Genomic DNA, 24,632 nt, shown 5'->3' with positions numbered 1-24,632 from the left:
CAATCTGAGTAATGCAGTCACCCGTTCATCCTCCGGAACACCAGGTGGCGCTCACACGTGCTCCGGGGCAGCACTTTGACAGCTGACCGGAAAACTACTTCCAAGGTTTTAATCACGGGCTCAGTGGAAAACAAATAAATAAAAGATTAATACATAGCCAGCCGTCCGCTGTAACGTTAGACACAATGTCTAGGCAGTCCAACCGAACGACAGACAACAAGAAGATGGTGAGTGTCTCCCCCGCCGCCACCGCTGCTCTTCTCCCCGCCAGCTGGTCGGTTTAGCGACTTATGCTACTGTTAGCAAACCATCTAACGTTAGACTAATTCAAATATCTGTGTTGTGACGGATCGGTCAGTCTGTGTAGAGAGATTAAAGGAAACGGCGTCTTTTTAAAACATCACCTTTTAAATGTTTGATGAGCGGTGTTGAATGAGAACCGGGTGGTTTGGAGTGAATGTATGAGTTGTAGCTTAATTATCGCTCCTGTAGTCGTTACCCCCTGAACAAAACGTATTTATCTTACGTTACTGCATTATTGATGGATTATTCTGTAGAATTGTTGATCCCGGGCCTCATGAATAGTTCAGACCATGGTGGACATGTCACTCGGTCAGGTCTTTTTAATTTGATTTTTGGCTGGAAGAACGTATACCAATGTTATTATGTGTTGTTAAACGTATGTCCATATACTTTCTTTCCTGCTGTCACTTGCTTGGCAGAACTCTGAGCTGTTCACTCTCACTTACGGGGCTCTGGTGACCCAGCTGTGTAAGGACTATGAGAACGACGAGGAAGTCAACAAACAGCTGGACAAGATGTAAGTTACTAGGACAGTTGGTCAATTGTAATAACAAAACTACCACAGGCCAAAACATGTAATATTCTGTAACTACTCAATCACACTCACTAAATAACCAAAGTTAACAACTACTAGCTACATCCATATGCAGTTAAAAAAAAAAAACTGCAACTGTTGCTTTGGTGAGTAGTACATTAACATCACGACTTGTTGATCAGAAATGCACTGTACCTCCCCTCATCCGTCATATTTGTAGTCCATCCATCGATCACCCACATAATGACCAGATTGTTTGTTTGTGGGATATCTCGTTACGGATCTCGCAACCTCCTGCTACTCTGACACATTCAACTGCCCCTCTGTCTGCCACATGATGTCTGGGAATGAACTGGACAAGAGTTGATGCATGGAGGTGTGGCGGTCAAACTAGTTTTAATCATATCCCAAGGTGGGTGTTGAAGCCTGCACCGAGCCGTCACGTTACCAGTGAAGGGAAGAAAACATAATGCTTGAGGGGCGCTATGGAAGGCTACATCCAACGGATGATCATGATCACAAAGCAGCAGGTTTTAATCTGCTTTTCCTTATGCTTCGTACTCCTGTGATTCCCGATGCCATTTTCTCTTTGCTGTTTGGACGCGCCTCGAGGCTAAGTCATGGAAAGGCACAAGGCAGTAAGTGTACAGTGTCCACTGGGTTACGTTTTTTTCCCCACTTGCAAGCATCCATCCAGGTTAGGACCCAGGCCGCACTACATGTTTTAGAAGAGCTTTCTTATCAGAGTGACCCTCTTGTTTCACCAAGTGCAAGACCAAGAAATTGTCTCGGAGAACAAAGTGGTTCTTTCGTTTCCACTAGTCTTTCCAACATCTTTCTCTATCTCTAACGTTCTCTCCGTGTCTCGAGATTCAAGATTCTTTATTGGCATGGAAAACTTGCATTGCCAAAGCCAATTAAGTAATCGAAAAAGACAACATATGATATGAAATTCTCCTTGTAAAAATGTATCAACTAAAGTAATCCCTCCGTCTATGTGGCTCTCTCTCCACGTCTCTCTCCCAGGGGTTACAACATTGGCGTCCGTCTGATCGAGGACTTCCTGGCCCGCTCCAGCGTTGGCAGGTGTCAGGATTTCCGAGAAACAGCCGATGTCATCGCTAAGGTAACGGCTAGATTCCAAGCCAATCAGAGCGTGACTGTGGACGTCTCCCAAGAGGTGAGAGAGGAAGTGAGATGAAAACAGACAGATGGACTAGAACGAGGGGAGAGAGAGGGAGAGAGAGTGGGAGAGGGGGAGAGGGGGAGATGACTTAGCTGGAGCTTGGAAAGCTAGCCAGGCTTACAGCAGGAGCAGCGCTGTGTGTTGAGTGACATGGTTTCACAGTGTACTTATTGGACTATGTCATTAATCATTGATCGCTTAATGTGGTGGTTTCCCCTCCTAATGGACCCCGGCAGTGGGACTAATCATCCCCATGTGATGATATATGTGTAGTATGGTTTATTCATATGTACAAAACACGGTCTCATAGGTTGGCGAGCATAGCAAATGCCTTTTGCACAGACCATATACAAATTAAATAATGTAATCATGGGTGTGTTTTTGGGATGTTTTAATATAAACATTTAAGGCATTTAGCAGATGCTTTTATCCAAAGTGACTTACAATAAGTAAATTTGTCGGAAAAAAGAGAAAGAACAATATATCGTTGTCGGTACAGTAAAGATGTTCATAGGGCCAACCACTCACAATTGTTAGGATAACCCAAACAACAACGTTAGCTAGGATAAGATGCTACACAATGCTAATTACTATTTTTAAGTGCAAAGATGTACAACATACAATAAGTAAGTGAGAGGGATGTGGTGAGGGGTAAGGGGGGGAGGTAATGCAGACTCTCTAGACAAACTCATACTGTGGGTGAACAAATGAGGCTTGAATCTTTTGCGGAGCTGGTGAGCGACTGCGGTCCGGACATCAGCAGGGAGCTCGTTCCACCACTGCGGTGCCAAAACAGAGAAGAATGTGAATTGTTTGTTCAACCTTTGCTTGCTCTTCCCGATGAATACATAAAATGCATACGTTCAACCTGGGATGCGTATTTAATCCCAACGCTAACCAAATATCCTCTTCGGTCTCCGTCGAAGCCAGGCTCCACTTTTATTGTTGTTCAACAACACACCTCCCTGCCTACGGCTTGGCAATTATATATTTATTGCACCATGTATAACGCTCCCTGTCTCGTCTATGCCGCGATCCCACCACTCGCTCGGCAGGTGGCCTTCAAGATGTACCTGGGCGTCACCCCCAGCGTGACCAACTGGAGCCCGGCGGGGGATGAGTTCTCCCTCGTCCTGGAGAGCAACCCGCTGGTGGACTTTGTGGAGCTGCCCGACAACCACAACGTCCTCATCTATTCCAACCTGCTGTGTGGCGTCCTCCGTGGAGCCCTGGAGATGGTGAGTGGGTCGTGTTGTTCCCCACGCAGGCGGTTCACGCCAGACTCTGTTCCGTCATGGCCTTTCTCCGTGCTAAAAGGTGCTGTGGGTACGATGTCAGAGCCGTTATTGGAGTGAGGTTTGTTGAAAAGGCCATAGCCGTCTTTTCTTTCATTCGTGACAGAAATGCGCTGCACGAATATCTATTTTCGTTTTCTGCCTGCCTCCGCATGAGCCAATTAAGATATAAGACCGTGAAATGCAACAGTTGGCAATGATGGCCGAACGAAGAGATTGAGGGGAATTGTTTAGGTTGTTTTATTTGTTGCATTATTTTGCTATCATCTGCTGTCTTTCTTTCAACTCGAGAATCTTACCTATAGCAGCTTTAAGGAAATAAAGTCTGCACACTAGCGTTGGCCCCTACTTCTTTGGTTTATATATTCTGCATTTATAAAGTAAGGCAGTGCTTTTCAAGGATAAGCCCTTGAAATTTAAATTCAGTTTTGAAGAACAAATGAATATGTCGATGGAACGTCCATTATGTAAGGCTTCGGGTTAGTTAGACACTCTAATCCTTAAAGCAAGTCGCAGATGCTTGGAGCACCCAGATTATCAAAGGCACACGCATTTTAATACTGGGCTTAGTTGGGCAAAGCGGTAGCCTCCTGCATCCTTCCTGAGTGCACATGCCCCATGCCCGTCCCCTAATGCGTCAGTGTGTGTCCCCTAATGCGTCAGTGTGTGTCCCCTAATGCGTCAGTGTGTGTCCCCTAATGCGTCAGTGTGTGTCCCCTAATGCGTCAGTGTGTGTCCCCTAATGCGTCAGTGTGTGTCCCCTAATGCGTCAGTGTGTGTCCCCTAATGCGTCAGTGTGTGTCCCCTAATGCGTCAGTGTGTGTCCCCTAATGCGTCAGTGTGTGTCCCCTAATGCGTCAGTGTGTCCCCTAATGCGTCAGTGTGTCCCCTAATGTGTCAGTGTGTCCCCTAATGCGTCAGTGTGTCCCCTAATGCGTCAGTGTGTGTCCCCTAATGCGTCCGTGTGTGTCCCCTAATGCGTCCGTGTGTGTCCCCTAATGCGTCAGTGTGTCCCCTAATGCGTCAGTGTGTCCCCTAATGTGTCAGTGTGTCCCCTAATGCGTCAGTGTGTCCCCTAATGCGTCAGTGTGTGTCCCCTAATGCGTCCGTGTGTGTCCCCTAATGCGTCCGTGTGTGTCCCCTAATGCGTCAGTGTGTGTCCCCTAATGCGTCCGCGTGTGTCCCCTAATGCGTCGACTGTCTCCCGGGGCCTCAGGTGCAGATGGCGGTAGACGTGCGTTTCGCACAAGACACTCTGAGGGGCGACAACGTGACGGAGATCCGGATGAAGTTCATCAAGAGGATCGAGGAGAACCTGCCGGCTGGGGACGAGTGACTCTGAGGAGGAGGTGAAATAGTGTGAGGGGCTGGGGGAGGGGTCCTTCACCTCACTCTGTCTCGCTGGACACAGGATGGAGACATTGAAATGGTGAGATCAACCATTGGATGGACACAGGAACCGGGACATGGCCCCACCTCTTATTATTCCAGGACTCAGGTTTGGTGCTTTCCAACGTCGGCGGTTACCTGTCCTGTCAGAAACGATTAACCCAAACTTATTTTTCTCCTTTTTTCCTTATGTTCTTTATTAAAAACAGAAAGCACGGTTGCAGTTTCACCAGAGGGGTAAAGACTGGTTGCCCAATTTTTTTTTTTTTTTACTATTACAACATTTATGTAAAACGGCTTAATCTGTTCTTCAGGGATAGTCTATTCCCTCAGTGGTTTTGAGCTGTTTGTTTTGTCTTTGGTGAAGACATAAGAAAAACGTGCATCACATAGAGCTGTCAGGTCCTCAGTCCAGCCATGTCACCATCATGTAAAAAAAAGTTTCTTTTTTTCCTGTAAGGTTGTAAATTATCTTAATCTTCTCATGCATTTGTTTGTTTTTCAGTTTTCTTTAGTTTTTGTCTTTTTAATCATACCAGAGGCTGCTGCGAGACTTGTTGGCATGTTAACTTATGGAGTTGGATATGTTGTGTAATAAAGCGGGACATATCTAACGGTACAATCTCTGAGGTGCTCTGTTTTGCGAGAGGGAGGGGAGCCTTAACTGCATGGGGGAGGAAACCTGGAGCATGTTAATGGGTCTCACATCCTGAATGCACTCGCACACCACACCAGCGCTTGTACATGCATCACGTAGTTGAAGTTTTAGCCTCAGTGCATTGTGGGAGTGATTTTCCCTGTGAGTACCACATCAGTTTTTTTTTAAGTCTGAAACAACAAAAAACAGACCCAAAGCCTCTGTCGTGAGTGGCTCTATGGTGAATGGAGGCTTGCTGGATGTTGAAGGTGATAACGGCCAGTCCTGGCAGTAACACCTGTGAATGGCCTTGCGTCATCCAGAAGTCCCAGAACACAACCCTTCATTCGAGGTGAGGCCCAGAGCTTAACCTCCTCAATCAGCCTCACAAAGCTTGCTATTCACACACATGTGTGTGCGCATGCAGATACACACATACACACAAACTAATGCATGCACCCATAAATCTATATAAAGGTTATCTTCAAAGCTGTGATACTTATTAGACTCCTAGCTAAGCCTGTAAGCACTACGGAAGGCTTGGATAAAGAATCTTATCTGTAGTCAGTTATCTGAAATGGGATCCTAACTGAATAAAGTAAAGAGTCTGTGAATACAAATGCATGTCATCATTATTGGTCGATGACTGCATTCATTCTTATGATTCTAATCGTGTACCACACACGACCACCAGAGGGAGCTGTGCACATTGCGTTCCCAAAGTTTCACATCCCGTTACACAATCATGTCCGAAGGCATGTACTTAAAGTGTTGGGAGCAGATGAATCGTATAATACAAAACCAAACGTTTCTTCTTTGGAGGGAAGCCTCGGAGGATAAAAAAAAGATTAATAAATCAAAGTGGTCCTAGTTCTCTTAAATATGGAGGAACCAGACATTTTACAGATTATACCAAAGTCCACCGCCAGCCCGGCAACATCAGCATCGACGCACTGCTCTGGCTCCACATTAGACGGCCAATGACAGCATGCAGTCTTCGTGCTTCATAATTGCAGGATGGATGTTAGAGATGTTAGGCAGAGAGCCTTAACCTACTGTAAACCCTCAGTCTCTATGTTCCGTGCATGTGCACTCATCTGGACAAGCACACACACACATACACTGATGGGATAAGGAGTGGTTAATGGATTCTCCTTCAGTGGCTGTCAGCATAAAGCTCCCCCTCCCCTCTAATGGGAATGCTTGTCAAAATGACACCCACACATATCTATATGTTCTTTGGGGGTGCTTAAGAAAGGCTTTAGGGCGGGCCCGTGATCCAAATGGACTTCTAATGAATGTGATGGATTGTGTGAAATCATGTGTGACTTCACCACGTGCACCTAAGGAATTCTACTGGACTTGTAACCGCACACACACACACACAGCCTGGTGTCAACAATATGAGGAATGCATTGTCTGATGCGCTGTACTTTCTGCATCTGTATGGCAATGTGGTGAGGACGGCCAAACCCATGCTGTCTTTCCCAGACTTTGCATCATTCCCAAAATATGTAGGTGTGTTTTGATTATTTTCTAAGGTACTGACGAGGAGGGTGCCTCGTGAGACCACCCGGACCACCCAGGTTCACATTGAAGAGAGCAACAGCTTCACGTCGCTTTCTGATTGGTTTGATTTATATTAAGGATGATCTCACGAGGATACTAACGAGGAGGGATAGATGGTAGAAATGCTAACGATTCCTTGTATGAGAGACATGCTATGAGCTAGTTATCCCTCCCAGAAAATAAACCAGAAGATGGATTGACACATGTAAGCACAGAAGGTTTTGAGGCGCTCTTCAAAAAGATTCAAACTATTATATGGACAGCCCACGGCGAACAGGGTTGGGTACATTTCTGGTGGGCCTTGGGAATATGTGCGGCAATCGACAGACTAAGCACTTCCATGTGGCTAATTTAAGAAGAACCCAATAGAGGACTGGCTCGCCGCTACAGTGGTCTGAAGGTTTATGCCTACTCGCTGTCTGTGAGGCCTTCACCTCTTCTACCTCAAACTCCTCCTCTCGGGTCATCCATTTGGAAAGTTTCATTTTGTGTATTGGTTGGGCTAGGATAGGGCTACAGTGTTTTAATCCCTGGCAAAAGGCACTATGTTCGATCCCCGTTGTTCAACTTGATCCCGTTGTATTCCTGTAGACGTCCTTGAGCGAGGTGCATCGTGTTATCCATGACGTCCCTGATGAGTTTCATGTTTTACTGGGGCTGATAGTTTGACAGATAGCTTGGGACTGTGCTGGAGGTCCATCAAAGGAAGGTGAGGCTTCCTCTTGTTGGGCTGTGGCCCAGGCTCCATCCATGTCCTCAGGGGTCTTGACATGGTCTGGGGGGTTGTATAGTCGAAAGAAAAACGGATTGATGACTTTGGTGGTGGTGGTGGTGGTAGTGGGGCATGGTGCTTGTCAAAGATGTACAGCATAGTAGGAAGAATGACTGTGAATGAATATGTGAAGAATTCATTAAGGAGTTCCTCACAGTATGCCCCTCCAAATACTGGTGGTGAATTAGTGCTGGGAGATGTAATCCACGGGTCATATCTACATGGTTGTATACCGGATAACCCGTTATGATGTAGATACAGACTGGCAATGCATTTGCACATCATGCTGTTTATGTCTTAAACTCCTATTTACACACAATTTATGGCTAATGGCGTTTCCATGTGGTTATTTAACCGGAGAGTTTGGAGCTGATTCAGTGTTCAGGTGTGCCAGATCTCCACAACACCCACCACTGAGGCCCCTCTGCTCGTCTCCCATCTGCAAGCCATTTGGAATATGAATCATCACCCACTTCCACAAAATGTGTTGAGTGCCTGGGTCTGAATGTGATAACTCACGGCCGTCCCGGTCCGCTCACTATTTACCGCTAACTAAACAGAACGTGAGAACTTTCAAACACCTAGCGGTTATGATGGAGTCTTCGGAGGGCTGCAGGAACAAATGGTGAAATGTTCCGGGGGAAACTGAAAACACACACCGACGCAGGGCAACGCACACACACACAACACGCGCGCACATTAATCAACCCTCAAATAAAAGAACCACAGTCCTGACTCAGTCGATTGTTATACACAAAATGTTCCCCGCACTTTTTGAATCACCAGGGTATACCAAGCATCCATGTTAACCCAGGACAACGTGCCGGCGTCTTGTGAACCCGTGTCCGGACAAATGCTGGGTCGGGTTTCCATGGCAACAGCAACAGTAAACTGATGGATTCCATTCATTTGTGGCCTGACAACCTCATTGGCCCGAGCTGTTGAATGCCTTGGTTTTTATTTGGTAGTTTTTCTATTTTGCTTTTGTCTTGCTGCCTTTTATTCCAGCCTTTTGAGAGGGGAGGAGTGCACGAACCGGCCTTTCCCTGCTTTTAATGCCCCATTTCTATATTTTTTACAGAGATATCTGAATATAGCAAGGCTCGCATGCACCTTTAACCCTTCTCATCAAAACCCAGCCCATTTTGGTGTCAGCTTTCCTGTTCATCTTCATCTTCTATTTCTCTCTCTCTCTCTCTCTCTCCGTCTTTTCCTCACTCGTTCCTGACCTCTCTCTCTCTACAGCTCCAGTGTTTATGCGTTTATGTAACTCTGGCAGAACTTTCCAGCTCGGAGCGATTCGCCTAACTACGGTCCAAGGAGAACGTGTACTGGGGAGAAAGAAATTGAAGCAAAGGAGAGAAACAAAAAACAGTGTCATGTTTAATTCCGTGCAAGTTTTGCCCACGCGAGCCTCACCTTTCGGACGGCAGCTTCAACTTACCATGAGCGCACATATAGAAGCATACGTTTATATCAATCTCGGGGGCGGTAATGAATATGCTAATGCCCAGTAAAAGGCTAGGAATGCAGGAGACCTGGTTTGCCCAGGAGTAAAATCAAACCAGGTTTCCCCCTACTGGTCCCCCCCCACCAGCACGGGCCTAACCTCCCCCACCCCCACCAAACCAAGCACTAGCTGGAAGCTGCACGGCAGCTGCGTAGGACAGGATCTCCCTGATGCCAAGCATGGAGCGGGTTTAGTGCTTGGTAATTTTCGTAGAATATACCCAGAGTAGGATATGAGTAGAGTATTAGGCCCAATCCCATTTCTACCCCTTACCCCTTCCCCTTACCCCTTCAAAACAAGGGAGAGGGGGAAGGGGAAGGGGTAAGGGGTAAAAATGGGATTGGGCCTTACTCTCTGTAGCGGTAAGTGATGTGGAATGTGGAGTGTTCGTCACGTCTCTAACCCAGGGAAAAGGAGTTTAAGAGAATGATGGTATGATTGTTCATTAAGGCCTGTGGATAGTCTCTCCAACCCCAGACGAGAGTTTGTCATCTTAGGTCATTATTCACAAGAAATCCTTCAGGCGATTTAGAGCGATAAAAGGTTTGGTTTCTTAGGCGCTCTTCAAGTGTTAAGTGTGGCTGCGATGGATGCTCTGTTATGCGGACCAGACATTTTCAGTCGGTCGGGTTTCTGTTGCAGTATTAAACACCTCAATATGCCACATGGAAAACGAGTCAAGAACCGTCTGGAATCCTGGAGAACCGTACCGGGCATTGTTAATGTGGAAAACACATGACTTGGGCATAATGGAAGCTGACATTTCGATTTTATTCTTCATTTCATTTCATTTCATTTCAACCCGAGTCTATATGCAGCTGTTCTGTTTTATATCAAGGCTATCGCGGATTTACTGTGTGAAGTAGGCGAGAGACTTGCGATAATGTGCGTTCGCATGTTCGTTCCACAGCATTTCAGCCAAACTGTGGGGCATTTAACATTCCTCTGGTGCGGTCTGGAAATCTCTTCTTGTCCACCTGCTTGGCTCGATGCACTGCAGATATACTGGGAGCCTGTAGGCACCTGACGGCACCAATTGATGACCTTCAATTATTGACCCTTGTGTGCACTGTGTGTGCACATTGGTGTGTCTGTTTGTGTGTGTGTGTGTGTGTGTGTGTGTTTGTCTCTCTTTATCTTTGTGTATGGAACATGCTTTCCCGCGTAACGTCATATACTTTTATGGTGGAGAAATGGGAGAGAAAGAAAGTTTATGGGACAGAAAGACAGTATATAATTTTGACATTTTAAATGGTATTCAAACATAGAAGGACGAAAGAAGAAGTTGAACATGAGCTACAAGTGTACGTGTGTACGCTTGTAGTAAAATGCCAACATCAGTACAACCAAAGACATTAACCGCTAAAAGCTACGAGCAGGTATCGAGTAACTACATATAAACCCATATTTTACAAGTTATATTCTACAAAAGGAAAAACACATTGTTTTCAAACAGCACATGAGAGAGAGTTGTTATGCTTACACCTTTATGTGCGCGTGCATGTTAATGTATCAGAGGATTCCCGTGGGCATATGTGTGTGCGTGTGTGTGTGTGTGTGTGTGTGTGTGTGTGCTTGCTAATGTGCTTCCTGCTTTCCCCTTTAGAGCAGAGGTGCTGAAAGCACCCTCCCAACGCCGGGTAATGACCGGGCCAGATTCCAATCTGACCTAGACATAATACCCACCCAGGCCGTCTCTGCAGACACAAAGGGGAAGACACACATAACAGGAGAGAGAGAGAGAGAGAGAGAGAGAGAGAGAGAGAGAGAGAGAGAGAGAGAGAGAGAGAGAGAGAGAGAGAGAGAGAGAGAGAGAGAGAGAGAGAGAGAGAGAGAGAGAGAGAGAGAGAGAGAGAGAGAGAGAGAGAGAGAGAGAGAGAGAGAGAGAGAGAGAGAGAGAGAGAGAGAGAGAGAGAGAGAGAGAGAGAGAGAGAGAGACTGCCATTTATCACGACCATGAGAGGAAGATGGAGATTACGAAAAAGAGGAGTGAAAGTAGATGTGAAAGTAGATAGATCAGTTGAAACCTGTGCTGTTGGGTGGCTCCTCTTCCCCTGTGTGTCACAGTGTATCTCCCCCCCCCCCCCCTTTGCTGTTGTTGTCTTTGTTGTCATTAACCGGCTTGCGATAACGCTGTTATTAGCCAGAGAGGATCATACGGTTCTGGTAAGGACCGAATACGCTGAGTGTTCTCGTGGCCCTGTGACAACCGCGGATGTGGACGGGGTAAGAGGCACGTCAGGCTGACACGCAACAGATTTTCTTTCTTTCTTTTGTTCTTCCTTTCGTTTTCATTTTTTCTCTGTGTGGTCATTCTTACTTTCATTCATTCGTTCTCTCTCTCTCTCTCTCTCTCTCTCTCTCTCTCTCTCTCTTTCTCTATCCCCCCATCTGGCCAGGACCGGGCACATGTACCGTGTCAACAGTAGAGGTTCTTGTTTTCAGCAAACAGCAGGTTGTTGTCACTGTCACCGAGTGGGTATGTTCGTTGAAGGATTAGTATTTCCTCCGGCAGCGCCATCGCAACACTACAACGTATCCCCCACACGGTTAGTGTTTCATGCCAACGAAAAGCCCAAATTTGTTGTTGATACATCGGCGAATTGTTGCTACTTAACCCCATTAAGAAGATGGAGTTGGCCACGTTTCCAATGCAGCGCTGCTGGGCCTTGACCGACAACTGTTAAAACTCAGGCTCTAGGAAATACGACTTGTAATATGGAAATTGCAGATGGAGTAATACAAAGAAAAGTCACTTAAAGAATACGTTTGTCTTTCCCGTGTCGACTCGGTATAATGGCATGTACCATGGAGAATGTGTTCAGGCTGCATGGAAACAGCTGCACATAGAAGGAGAGAGAGAGAGAGAGAGAGAGAGAGAGAGAGAGAGAGAGAGAGAGAGAGAGAGAGAGAGAGAGAGAGAGAGAGAGAGAGAGAGAGAGAGAGAGAGAGAGAGAGAGAGAGAGAGAGAGAGAGAGAGAGAGAGAGAGAGAGAGAGAGAGAGAGAGAGGAGAGAGAGAGAGAGCGCTAACCAGACCTGGATGTCATCGGCTCTGTGATCAGGAGACTGGACGGCCTCCAGTCGGATACTTGCACCATCCCACATCCATGGCTGTGCGTCGTAGCGGTCTAGCGTTCTCCCCCTGTGTGTGTCTGTTGGTGCTATGCTTTCATCCACGTCTGGAGCGTCTGTGTCTCAGAGCGTCGAGATGATGGCTGCCAGAAGACCATGAGCCATGCGGGAAAGATGAGAAGCGATGCGCCCTGCTCTGGGGGAAAGTGATGACAGCCCTCTTTAAAGTGTTAATTTGGGGGGGGGGGGTTGTGTGTGTGTGAGTGTGTGTGTGTGTGTGTGTGTGTGTGCAACTTTGTGTGCGTGTGTGTGTGTGTGTGTTTTGGACTTGATCAAGCCGGAGGATCCTGCCCAGGATAGAGTAAATGTATCTGAATCAAAGCTATTTTTGAGAGTAAGAGAACAGGAATAACCCAGATGGTAATAATCCATCCCTAAGTCGCTCGCTCTGAAAATACAACACAATGCAACACTGTTTTCTTCTTTTTGTTTTTTCCGTCTCTAATCATGATCTTAAATCATTTTGACGACAAACATGATCTCATTGGTGCTTTCATACCCTACCCATGTGCACATGGAACACACACAGAGGCACACACACAGACACACAGACACACACACACACATACACACACACACACAGGAAGTGGTGATTAGCGTAATGACTCGAACCCAACAGGAGCTGTGGAGCCACGCTGAGGTCACACCTCCACACCCAGGAAAAGTCGCCCCTGATCCACTAGGGTGGGGTCCCTCGTCAAGCGGCTCAAAGGTGGCGACTGTTTCAGGACACACAGAGCCCCATTCACGCCACCCCCATGATCCCTGGCGCGCCGTGGTCTGGTTGGACTTTACAACAACACCGCCAACCGCCGCCACCACAGGGCTGGGGGAGAACATAGCCTGTTGCTATGCTAATCCCCCACCCTCAAATATTGACAAAACACATGTATATGGACAATCTCTCTCTCACCTCCCCTTAGCTCACTGGCTCTGTTCGCTGTCTATCCCTCGCTCTCCTCCTGAGACAAAACCACCAAACAAACACACGCACGCACACACACACACACACACACACACACACACACAGGACTGTGCTCTGTTACACACACGTGCACGGCGGTATCCCACGGTTTCGACATGGCCGTTCCACCACATGCGCCACCGAAAAGTGAAACCTGTGCTCCACCACGAGACGGGTGATTTCACGGTGCTCCGGTGGTGATGGGAGTGCTGTGTTACGGCCCTGTTTGGTTCTTCCAGCGCTAACCGTCTTAGCATTAGCCATGGTCCTCGGCCCTTGGCAGGGGCTGCCAATGATGAAAAAATTATATAAAGATATAATATTATAGTGAGTGTGTGTGTATGCGTGGTGGCATTGGGCTGTGTGTGCACTTTGTGTATATGTGTGTGTGTGTGTGTGTGTGTGTGTGTGTGTGTGTGTGGGCGTGTGTTAGTGTGTGTGTGCAGGTGTGTGTGTGTGTAAGTAAATGTGTAATGGGTAGTGGTTTTCAGTGTTTTCGCAGGCCTAGTGTATGCCCGTTTGTGTGTATTTCTTGGGTGTGTGTGTGTGTTTAACAGAATTGATTGCAGGAACACGCGTTAGGTAATTATAACAAGGTGCACAGCCTGTGCTACGGCACCCGCCCTTCCCTTCGCACCTCGCTCAAACCGGGGAAGCACCCAGCGTGGTGGGGTGTGCGTGTGAACTCCACTGCAACACATTAACCCTTACACTGGGATCCTTTACGAGGAACTGTGCACCACTCAACGCCCACACACCTAAATGACTGTATTTATGATGCGTGAGCACGGCCAGAGACTCTCCTGGCCCAGGAGGGAGGGGGGAGGGGGACCGTGTGTTCACAACAGAGGACGGAGGGTCGACTATGGTGGTGGATTAGGAATTAAGGCTTTCGAGTTTACATTATTATTTATTTTTTTGTTGTTTCTTGGTGTGCTGGAGGATTGTTGCCGTGTTTGTCCTACCAGCAGGATAATGGATTTTCTGACTGTGTCTGTCCTCCATGTTTTCTGCTGTTATCTCCCTGGTTTTTACCCCTTTTTGGATGGTTGGTCGACAATTTGCCCGTCATCTCTTTCAAATGAAACACTGAAGGACTTTTCAGAAGTAATAGATTAATAAACATGACATTGATAATTTCTCAGTAACGACTGGAGAGAGTGAGTGAGTGAGTGAGTGAGTGAGTGAGTGAGTGAGTGAGTGAGTGAGTGAGTGAGTGAGTGAGTGAGTGAGTGAGTGAGTGAGTGAGTGAGTGAGTGAGTGAGTGAGTGAGTGAGTGAGTGAGTGAGTGAGTGAGTGAGTGAGTGAGTGAGTGAGTGAGTGAGTGAGTGAGTGAGTGAGTGAGTGAGTGAGTGAGTGAGTGAGTGAGTGAGTGAGTGAGTGAGTGAGTGAGTGAGTGAGTGAGTGAGTGAGTGAGTGAGTGAGTGAGTGAGTGAGTGAGTGAGTGAGTGAGTGAGTGAGTGAGTGAGTGAGTGAGTGAGTGAGTGAGTGAGTGAGTGAGTGAGTGAGTGAGTGAGTGAGTGAGTGAGTGAGTGAGTGAGTGAGTGAGTGAGTGAGTGAGTGAGTGAGTGAGTGAGTGAGTGAGTGAGTGAGTGAGTGAGTGAGTGAGTGAGTGAGTGAGTGAGTGAGTGAGTGAGTGAGTGAGTGAGTGAGTGAGTGAGTGAGTGAGTGAGTGAGTGAGTGAGTGAGTGAGTGAGTGAGTGAGTGAGTGAGTGAGTGAGTGAGTGAGTGAGTGAGTGAGTGAGTGAGTGAGTGAGTGAGTGAGTGAGTGAGTGAGTGAGTGAGTGAGTGAGTGAGTGAGTGAGTGAGTGAGTGAGTGAGTGAGTGAGTGAGTGAGTGAGTGAGTGAGTGAGTGAGTGAGTGAGTGAGTGAGTGAGTGAGTGAGTGAGTGAGTGAGTGAGTGAGTGAGTGAGTGAGTGAGTGAGTGAGTGAGTGAGTGAGTGAGTGAGTGAGTGAGTGAGTGAGTGAGTGAGTGAGTGAGTGAGTGAGTGAGTGAGTGAGTGAGTGAGTGAGTGAGTGAGTGAGTGAGTGAGTGAGTGAGTGAGTGAGTGAGTGAGTGAGTGAGTGAGTGAGTGAGTGAGTGAGTGAGTGAGTGAGTGAGTGAGTGAGTGAGTGAGTGAGTGAGTGAGTGAGTGAGTGAGTGAGTGAGTGAGTGAGTGAGTGAGTGAGTGAGTGAGTGAGTGAGTGAGTGAGTGAGTGAGTGAGTGAGTGAGTGAGTGAGTGAGTGAGTGAGTGAGTGAGTGAGTGAGTGAGTGAGTGAGTGAGTGAGTGAGTGAGTCGAAAATCCAGGGGATAAAAACAACAAAATGCTAAGCCAGTGGAGCTATTGGATAAATAGGTGTGGGGGCAACTGCATCACTGGGGAAAGAGTGAGAGTGTGGATGCCTGCATGGAATCTTACTCATTCATTAGCATCAAGGTAGAGTCGGGACACCCACAAAAAGAAAGGACGCATTAAACGTACGATGTAGGGGTCTCGTCCAATGAAAGAGCGAGGAAAGGGTTGCGATACTGGCGTGTTTCAGGACAACCTAAAAATAGCATCGCCGTAGGTTAAACATGGCGTCATCTTTCTGTTAGTACTGGAAACCACGTCTAGGGTTCGTTTGTGTCATCAACACATTTATAAATAGCCATTCGTCTAAAAGTCAAGCTCATTTACATTAGGAGGGGGCACATTTATTTAATTTTTTTATTGTAATGTGGAACACTGTTCAAACCCTGTGAATTAGATGACGTGGATCCATGACGAGAATTCTCCTGAGATGGAATAATTTACACATCGACAATATGTTTAAGGCGGGAAAATAGGCTAAAGATAGATACACCTGGTCAAAAAACTTACAAGAGAAAGTCGCCCATTCTAGTCCAAACTTTGGAAAAGTCCTTTAAATGCTTTAAAAAACACTTAGCACATTTAATTTGTTAGCACATTTCTTTCCATGGCACAGATTCAAAATCAGTCCGATCCGGTCTGAACCTGTCTGAGCCGGTTTTATTGTATGCTAACTAAACTCAACCAAAGTGCTGGAACCACCAACGATGCCACAACCGCACTGCTACATTGCTAAAGGTGCAGCCAGCTGGTACGACCTCCCTGGAGCGTTGCCCGACGCGGGTGCGAGGCCAAAGGGAAGAAGAAGAGATGATCCTGTAGCATTGGTGACGCACTGGTCCGAGCGTTTCCCGTCCAAGCCTTTCCTCTGAGACGGCGGTCTAGGGAACGCACGCCCAGGCGGCGTTGAGAGACGAGACCTCGCTTCAGGATGAGGAAGGGGGGGGGGGTGCAGCTGTGATGCCTGCTCAGCGGAATAAGGAAAGGATTATATACCATCATCTGGCCTGACCGTCTGTGTATCCTCATGTCTGTCTGTCCATCTCTCACGTGTCTCTGTCTCCGTAGGTCCATCATTGGTATTGTGTATTGATTGCTGATGCTGTTGCATCCCGGCTCGTTAAACCTGGAAGTATCCAAGATTGTCTCACGTTTCTCAAAGACTGACACGTGCCAAATATTCGAGGTCAGACACACAACACGAAACACATTCCTCAGGGATGACTTTTGGTAAAAAAAGAAAGGTTGTTTAATATGAATTGAGTGCATGGAGGTATGTCTTTAATTGACTTTGCTGCGCTGATATAATAGTGTCCCTTCCTTTGACTGAAGCGCTGTTCTGTACTGTACTGGTAGCCAGTGGTGGATGAAGTGAATTATCGTGGGAGTCCCCCCACACAGCAATTATCAGGTCAGTGGTACGAGATAATTGGACCTTCATTATCCCTGTGGGGGCAGACTGAGAGCAAACAAAGGCCCCCTGCAGAGAGTGAGGGGATCGCTGCTCAGCCCCTCAGCCCACACTGTGTCTGAGGTGAAACCAGATAGCACACACAGACACACACACACACACACACACACACACACACACACACACACACACACACACACACACACACACACACACACACTCACACAGAAACACACACACTCACACGCACCTCTGTCCCCCATGGGCTTGAGTCTCACTTTACTTCTGGATCTTTATGTGTGGATGGGATTCACACAAAGTGTTGATACATGGACAAGCACAAACACACTCATGAACACACAGACACACACACGTCTGTGAAGTGCTGTTTAAGGTAATTTGGAATTGTCTGTCTCTTCTGCACACATGTTATGATGTGATTCTTACTTTAAATCCATATATAGGAGCCTATAATAAACTTGTCTTGTGAAATCCTTGATATTGAGCCAAGACAGTGAATGGTTTAAGTTTACTTGATTTAGATTAAATCAGATTTCTTCCAAATTTTTTTTTTTTACTATAGGAACCATATTATATAGTCACACTTCTTCCTACAATATTTTCAAAATAAAGTACTGTTAGGAAACAATAGGACTCTGGCATTGCCTGAAAGAAGTTTATGGACTCTTATTTTGAAGGACAATAGGAAACAACAAAAGGGTTCCCCACATGTGGTTCTGGTGGCTTGTTTTTTGGGGATCTAAACTCTTGTTGGCCTGGATTTATATTGCCTGCTCCCTGCTGCTTACTTGCCTGGTTTAATGCTTACTTGCCTGACTGCTGCTTAACCACCTGCCTGCCTACCTGCTTGCCTACATCATCTGGATCATAAAGGTATCGCTCTTTATCAAAGAAAAACATGAAAAATACTCAAATGACATTTGAACTTTAAAAAGTTTATTTGTTAGTCAAGCATTTTGACCTTCTAAACACAATATTGGATATGGTCTATTACTTTACTGGAAGGCTTTCAGCGAACCCATATTTATCTTGTGGTTTATCCCCCAAACGTGTTTGTATTGTATAAAATGTATTTATTCTCATTTGTAATTCTCTCTTTCTCGCTCTCTCTATCGCTCTCATTTCTTGCATATTTACATTGCCTTGGAGCGTTGGGGGGTGAGAGAGAGAGAGGGAGGGAGGGGAGGAATGAGGAGGTCAGCAAACGATACATGTCTTTTTTCTCTCTCTCTCTCTCTCTCTTTTTCACACCATGTGTTACTCTAAGATATTCATTTCCTCTTCCATTCCACCCCCCACCCCTCCATTTACGCTGTTTTTGTCTCCTGTCAATCCTATTGGCTGAAGTAGTGGGCCAGGTCACATGGAAGCATCCATGAGCCGCACTCCATTTCGGATCCATATCGCTGAGATGGATCCAAAATGGAGTAGCCCTTGGGTAACCCGAGAGCCCCAGGGTGTACTTTTGAACCGCCAAACCCGGCGTGAGGAGGAACATGTTTGACTGTTTGGGCTCTAGTATGGTGGCAGGCCTAGCAATGGAATTGAACCTCAGCTGCAAAAAATCTAACAAGGCTGTACAAATGTATACATTTCTATGTACAAGACTAACAATGTGACTATCAAACTGACTTTGTTCATGTGTATTTCTTATATATATATTTATTTTCCAGCCTTTCTGCCTTCTATATCATGTGTCAACTATTGAACAGAGTCAAAAAACGTCCTGCTCATAAACTCCTGTGGTTGTGTTTAAAATGCTTAATGAAAAAACAAACCCAAAAAGAACATAGCATTCTGGCATAGGAAAGCAGAATTGTAATGCATTCCATGTGGAGAGGGGGAAATGGGGGATTTGTCACATGCTCCCATCGACTTGTTGTCACTTTGATTTTATTCACAAGTTCGCCTCATTTTGGTTCTCATGCACAGTAGTAGCCGGCTTTCTGAAGCAGCAGATGTTTGTTAGGAAAAAGCATTTGTTTTTCTACGGGGGCCTTTTTACCCGATCCAATCGACCGTTGGAAAAGTCTCTGAGTAATTCCCCCACCCCACACACACACACACACACACTTGATAGCCCGATGATTAGGTCCGCGAAGATGCATTTACATGCAAAAACACGAGCTAGACACAAAGTTGAACAACAGAGTGCATACTCTCGATGTGTGTTGACAGGATACGGTTGTACTCTGCGCAGGACTCTCCTGGTGGGCCTCGTGTCCACGGTCCTCCTCCTCCGCCTGAGACCGTGTGTTTGGCGAGGGAGCAGCCAGCAGACATGTGTTCCCATTAGTGGGACCGGGCCTCCCCCTGACCCCATGGTTATTCCCCACTATCTATCTCTGTTTCTTTTTTTTTGTGAAGAATCCGCCAAATCGTACCGATGGATGCTTATAGGGTTGGCTAGGGGTGGAGAATCGAGGGAGCGTGACGCATCGATGTGGGGACAGGGCCGGCGATCGGCGTAGGCGACCTAGGCGATCGCATAGGGCGGCAAATGTGTTGGTGGGCGCCCTTTGGTGGTGGCGCGCCTTAATTAATTAATTAAAATATTCGAAACAAGCGAAATGAAACCAAATATGTTCGGTTCCCAAATGGAACGGACAAGGGAGGGGGCAGGGGATTAATTGTTGGGGCGCACTAAGACCCTCACTGTAGTACGCAGGACAATGCGATAAACCAGAGTAGTCGGGGGATCAGGGGGGGAAGCAGAACCGAAGAGGACTCAGGGGGGCCTGAGCGGGAGGGCCACCTTAGAAGGCATGGGTCGCCCAACTGTACAGTCGCCGTGCGTGAACTAGCACGCAGTGGCACCCACCAATACTCGCGTCATCACGCCCCCTTGAACACGGTTCCTATGACGATACGTTGCATACCACTGATCTTTTTAAGAGGGCGCGCAAAAACCAAGAGTCCAAATCATGGCTGTGATTGGAGGATTTCAGACGACATGTGATTTCTCCTTCCTCGGTCCTGTTGTTGTTGTTGTTGTTGTTGTTTATTCGAGGTGGCCGAAATTGAGGATAGGTTGTGTGAGCTAGACAACGATGTTTACGTCCTCATCGCAAAGGGACACAGGAAGTGTAACAGCAAGTGATCTCTTCCTGGGCACCGAGAAACATCAGCCATGTGCGATGATAACAACAAGGAGAAGAATTGCGTCGCGTTTTGTGTCCAGTGCCCTTTGTCGTCAAGGGAAAATATCACTTACGCCCAAACTATGAAAAGGCGTTGCCGCACAGGCCGGTCTGCGCACGAATTTAACGAAGGCTTTTGGCTTCACTCACACTCTTCTCTCTTTGCCTTCCTGTTGGAGCCTTCACCGTTATTTCTCCACATTTACCAAGGAGTATGAGGCAATTGTTGAGCAATATGTTGCCATGAGAGCGAGTCAAGATGTCCTTGTTCTTGAGTCAAATCCCACGTGCGATGGTACCATTGTTCAGCATGTTTTCCTGCATGAAAATATCACATCACAGACCACCTCTCAGCCTCTTCCATCTTGATTATATATCTTGATTACTTTCAAGTTCTTCGTCATCTTTTGGTATTTTCTTCTCCTTTTTTGTACATTTTAGCATAGTCTTTGTTTTGTGCACACTTGTCAGTGGTAATTCGCATTGATAGTGGCCTTTTGTCCAAATATTTCCACTGTAACCAAGAAATCAATGGCAAATCCTTTTAACCATGCAGTCTGCTGAGGTGGCCACACAGCCTTGCTTTCCTTGGCTGCGACCTGTTTAAACAGACGCCCGGCATTACAATGTTTAGGATGGAGTCTAGGGTTTAGCCTTTTAGCCCGGTGAACTGTCATACCCGATGGAAGAAGATAAGCCCCTTTTATGCACGATGTCAATCACATTGCATGTGGCCGTGTGTTGACGGGGCCTTTGTGCATTGTTTCTGCACACTCAGTCAATGTGTGAGAGTGTATATGCTGATGCTCAGTTAGTGTGAACCGTACCCGTGTGTGTGTGTGTGCGTTTGTACCGCAGTATCCAACCCCTTTTTGAAAAGCAGGCGGCAGTCCGATGATGAATACTACTCCTGATTTCCTGCCTTTGGGGGACTAGATATGCCTCGTTCCCTCCTCTGCAAGCAATCACCCGTGGACCACCTTGAATACCCAATCCCCGAATACTATAAAATTGTAATTTATTGGTGGTTGGGTGGGTGGCTCAACCCACCAGCGCTCTGACCGCAGCGGCAGTGCGCCTCACAGCGACCCGGGTTCCATTGCTATGCTGCATGTCATTCTATCTCTCCTTCAGCCCACTTTCCGGCCTCTTTTCTCCCGCTCCCTCTCTCCACCGCTTCGGATTGGTTAACTTGTGGCTTTTGATGAATGCATATGTATACGAACGTATTCGTGTGGATCATGCAAAAACTGCCTGAATGTGTGAGAGTAATGTGTTTCGGTGGGGCCCGATGTAGTGTGTGTATGGTGAAAACAGCGTCTTATTCTTTCAGCGCTGCGTGTCAGAGCACGTCTGGGACTGTTTAGCTGCTTATCGCACAACAAAGGCTCCCTTTCCGTGTACATGAGCGTTAAATGAGCATTGGCCGCATACGTATCATTACAACCCAACCAGCTGACCTGCAGATAAGTGTGGGAACAAACGCATGCGGTGCATTTGAGGTTTGATTAGCTGCGTCCCTTTACATACGCTGACCCGTTCTGACTGGAGAGCGCTGGGATTGTTGGCTCTCGCTTCAGCAATCTGCTAGCCTTGAGATTAGCCAGTCGGTAGCTGGGAAAACGATGCCATCATCCCTTCGCCATACACGGTACAGACATTTGCACGCATGCACACACACACACACACACACATGCACACACTGACACACTCAATTACACAAAGATACAAACACAATCATTTCGTCGGCTTTTGTGCGCATATGATCCCAATTACACAAAGAATTCTTGCTAGCGGCGTTAGCGCTCGGTGCCTTGTGTAGCATGCATTGCACCTCTCCTCAGATGGTCTGCTGGTCTTCATGTACATTACTAAATATGCTACGAGGCGTATCAATTACAATATGAAGTACAAACCCTGCACGTAGTGCAGGACACAGATGCACACATAATAGGTCCGATAATGTTAACGTATAATTTGCGATATTGATATCTTATCTGAATTTTGTTAGCATTTTATTCACCATTTTAGCCTCATTCCTACACGCACACACACTTTTACACACGCGCATACAAACACACACACACACACACACACACACACACACACACACACACACACACACACACACACACACACACACACACACACACACACACACACACACACACACACACACAGGCTCAGATACCTGCAGAGTTCAGTCTTGTTTTCCTCCTCATCCGTGGCCAGATGTCGGGGCTCAGCGTGAGCTGCAGGCTTTGCGGAGCGTTTTGAAGGCCCAGGTTGATGGCGCACTCTAAAGCCCCCGAGATCTCAGCGTCGGGCTGTAAAAAGTGTATTTACCTTACCGGCTGACCTGTGGAAAGATGCTGAGCTGGTTCTGAATGTAGCAAACGAACCAGGGGCGAAAGTATGTGTTTGGGTCAGTGTGTGTATTTGAGTGATCGTGTGTGTGTGTATGTTTGTGTGTCGGTGTGGTGGGGGGGGTCTTTTTGTGTGAAAGGGTTTGGTATGACTGACCATATGAGTACCTTAGGCCGTGTACATACTGCACAGACTACATCTAAAAACGCGCAGCCTTGCATGTCAAAGTTTTTTTTTTTCATCCATACTGGTGTTTTCCATAGATTTTTCAGAACTCCGTCCATCCACACATCTGCACCCCACTTCCGTTGACGTCTGGATCATGTCAGTCATACAAGCATGCACACAGCGCCGCTGCAACGCAAGGCGTCCTCAAATGGATCCGCATTGGTGTGGACATGGCCTTGATCCAAGCCTTTCCTCGAGCAGGGAAATATTTGAATTGTATGCCAAATTTGATGCTGAGTCTGACGCCTACATTGTCTGTACAAAAAGCACAAAAGACCCAAACTGCACTGCTCTCCAGAAATCAGCATGCTAGTTCTTCCTCGCCGTAGCTATGTTTAGGACTGCAGTACCGCAAGCTCGGATTCTAAGAGTCTTCTTTCTTGTTAATAAAACAAACTTCACATCGGACATGCGCCTCCCTGACACATGTTTTCTGTTAGCTAATTGGGGAGAATGTAAGTTGACTACATTTACATCTTTTCTCCCCTAATAGTACATCTGATTAGCGGCTTGTATATTATTGCAATGGCATATTCGCCTCGGTGAACCGATGTATGAGGAGAAAGAAACAGAAATCCCTGGCATTCATTTGCGCACCGCAAACACTTGTTTTAGGTCTGCTGCATGTTACTACATCTTCTACATCCAAATCTGCAACCTTTTTTGAATCTATTTCTGAAAAACGGTATCGTGACATGGAGCAGGCTTCTCTTGCTTATTGTCATACTAAAAGCCGTTTTTCGCTGTTTCCTGATATTCTTCGCTAAGGGGCAATGGATGAAAATATTAAACCAGAATAAAATATGTAGCTGATTATCCTTTTTTGTTTTCTTACTGACATCATGTCTACAAGCACGCCAGATGGCTGTGGTCGGTTTTTTTTTAATGAAAAAAACGAAAGACCTTTTAAAAAATGATCAACTCAAACAGACTTAAAACATTCCATTAAGTCTAACGAGACTCACACCCCTCCGTGTTAGACTAGACAGAAGAGATATATCTTGAAAGCAAAGAGCAAAATACCATGGATAAATTCCTAAACTACTGATGGCAGATAGCAGAGATAATACGATTGCTTTTTTGGCATGATCCACTGACCATGTTATTTATCCTCTACTCAAACTGCTAAAGCCTGCAGCCACCGTCCTCCGTCCTGATTGAACATGTAGGCTTATGCTTAAATGTACTTTCCTCATTTTATTGCCACAAAAGATGTAGCAATTTCCTGTGTTTAAACAAGAGATTATAGGCCCCGTTATACCGGCATTTTTGTGTTTTGTACTGGCTGTCGAACACAGTGATTTCATGGAAGCACAATGTGGCACGAGTTTGGTTCGCAAACCTGTCTCGTCTGTGGGAACACACAGCAATGTGGCTTTCGCGTCAAGTACATCAAGGCCTTTAATCTCTTATGCAAACAGCAATCATTACACAAATGTTGGCCATCTTTAGCAACGGTTTGATCGCTTTGAACGGGAACACTCTCTGCAGCGACTGCGTGGTTACAATCCAGGCTGAGGTAATCGGTCGTCGTATCCCTGTACGGGTTGTTCCGTCTGGGGTCTGTGGTCAATTTGTCCCCCTTTTCATTCCTTTCTCCTTAAGTGCATAGGGACACTAATGGCATGATCATTCCCACTGTGTGTACAGAGAAACGCGGCAGAACCAGGGGAGCCACAGATCTCCCGGGCCTTTGGTTCCACCCCAGCCCCCCGCCCCCCCCCCCCCCCCCCCCCCCATCAAGGGTAGGACTTGGCCAACCAGGGGGGGGAGCTAAAGGTGCTTAACCCCTTCCTGTATACAGCAAGGACTGCCAACGATCAACGGTGAACGGTGA

The 24,632-nt window shown here is 46.7% G+C and overlaps 1 protein-coding gene across 1 annotated transcript; it reads left to right on the top strand.

Annotated features, from left to right (window-relative positions):
• Nucleotides 1-5,330, top strand: trappc3 (trafficking protein particle complex subunit 3). The gene is made up of 5 exons (XM_060043280.1): nucleotides 1-227; nucleotides 723-820; nucleotides 1,865-1,964; nucleotides 3,080-3,262; nucleotides 4,536-5,330. Exons 1-5 carry the CDS (start codon nucleotides 186-188, stop codon nucleotides 4,653-4,655), a joined length of 543 nt encoding a protein of 180 aa, XP_059899263.1. The 5' UTR covers nucleotides 1-185; the 3' UTR covers nucleotides 4,656-5,330.
• Nucleotides 5,331-24,632: the final 19,302 nt, after the last annotated feature.

This window comes from Gadus macrocephalus, chromosome 22 (genome assembly GCF_031168955.1).
Source record: "Gadus macrocephalus chromosome 22, ASM3116895v1".
Classification (NCBI taxonomy): Eukaryota; Metazoa; Chordata; class Actinopteri; order Gadiformes; family Gadidae; genus Gadus; species Gadus macrocephalus.
The sequence above is the reverse complement of the archived record's forward strand: the minus strand, read 5'-3'. Positions and strand labels throughout refer to the sequence as shown.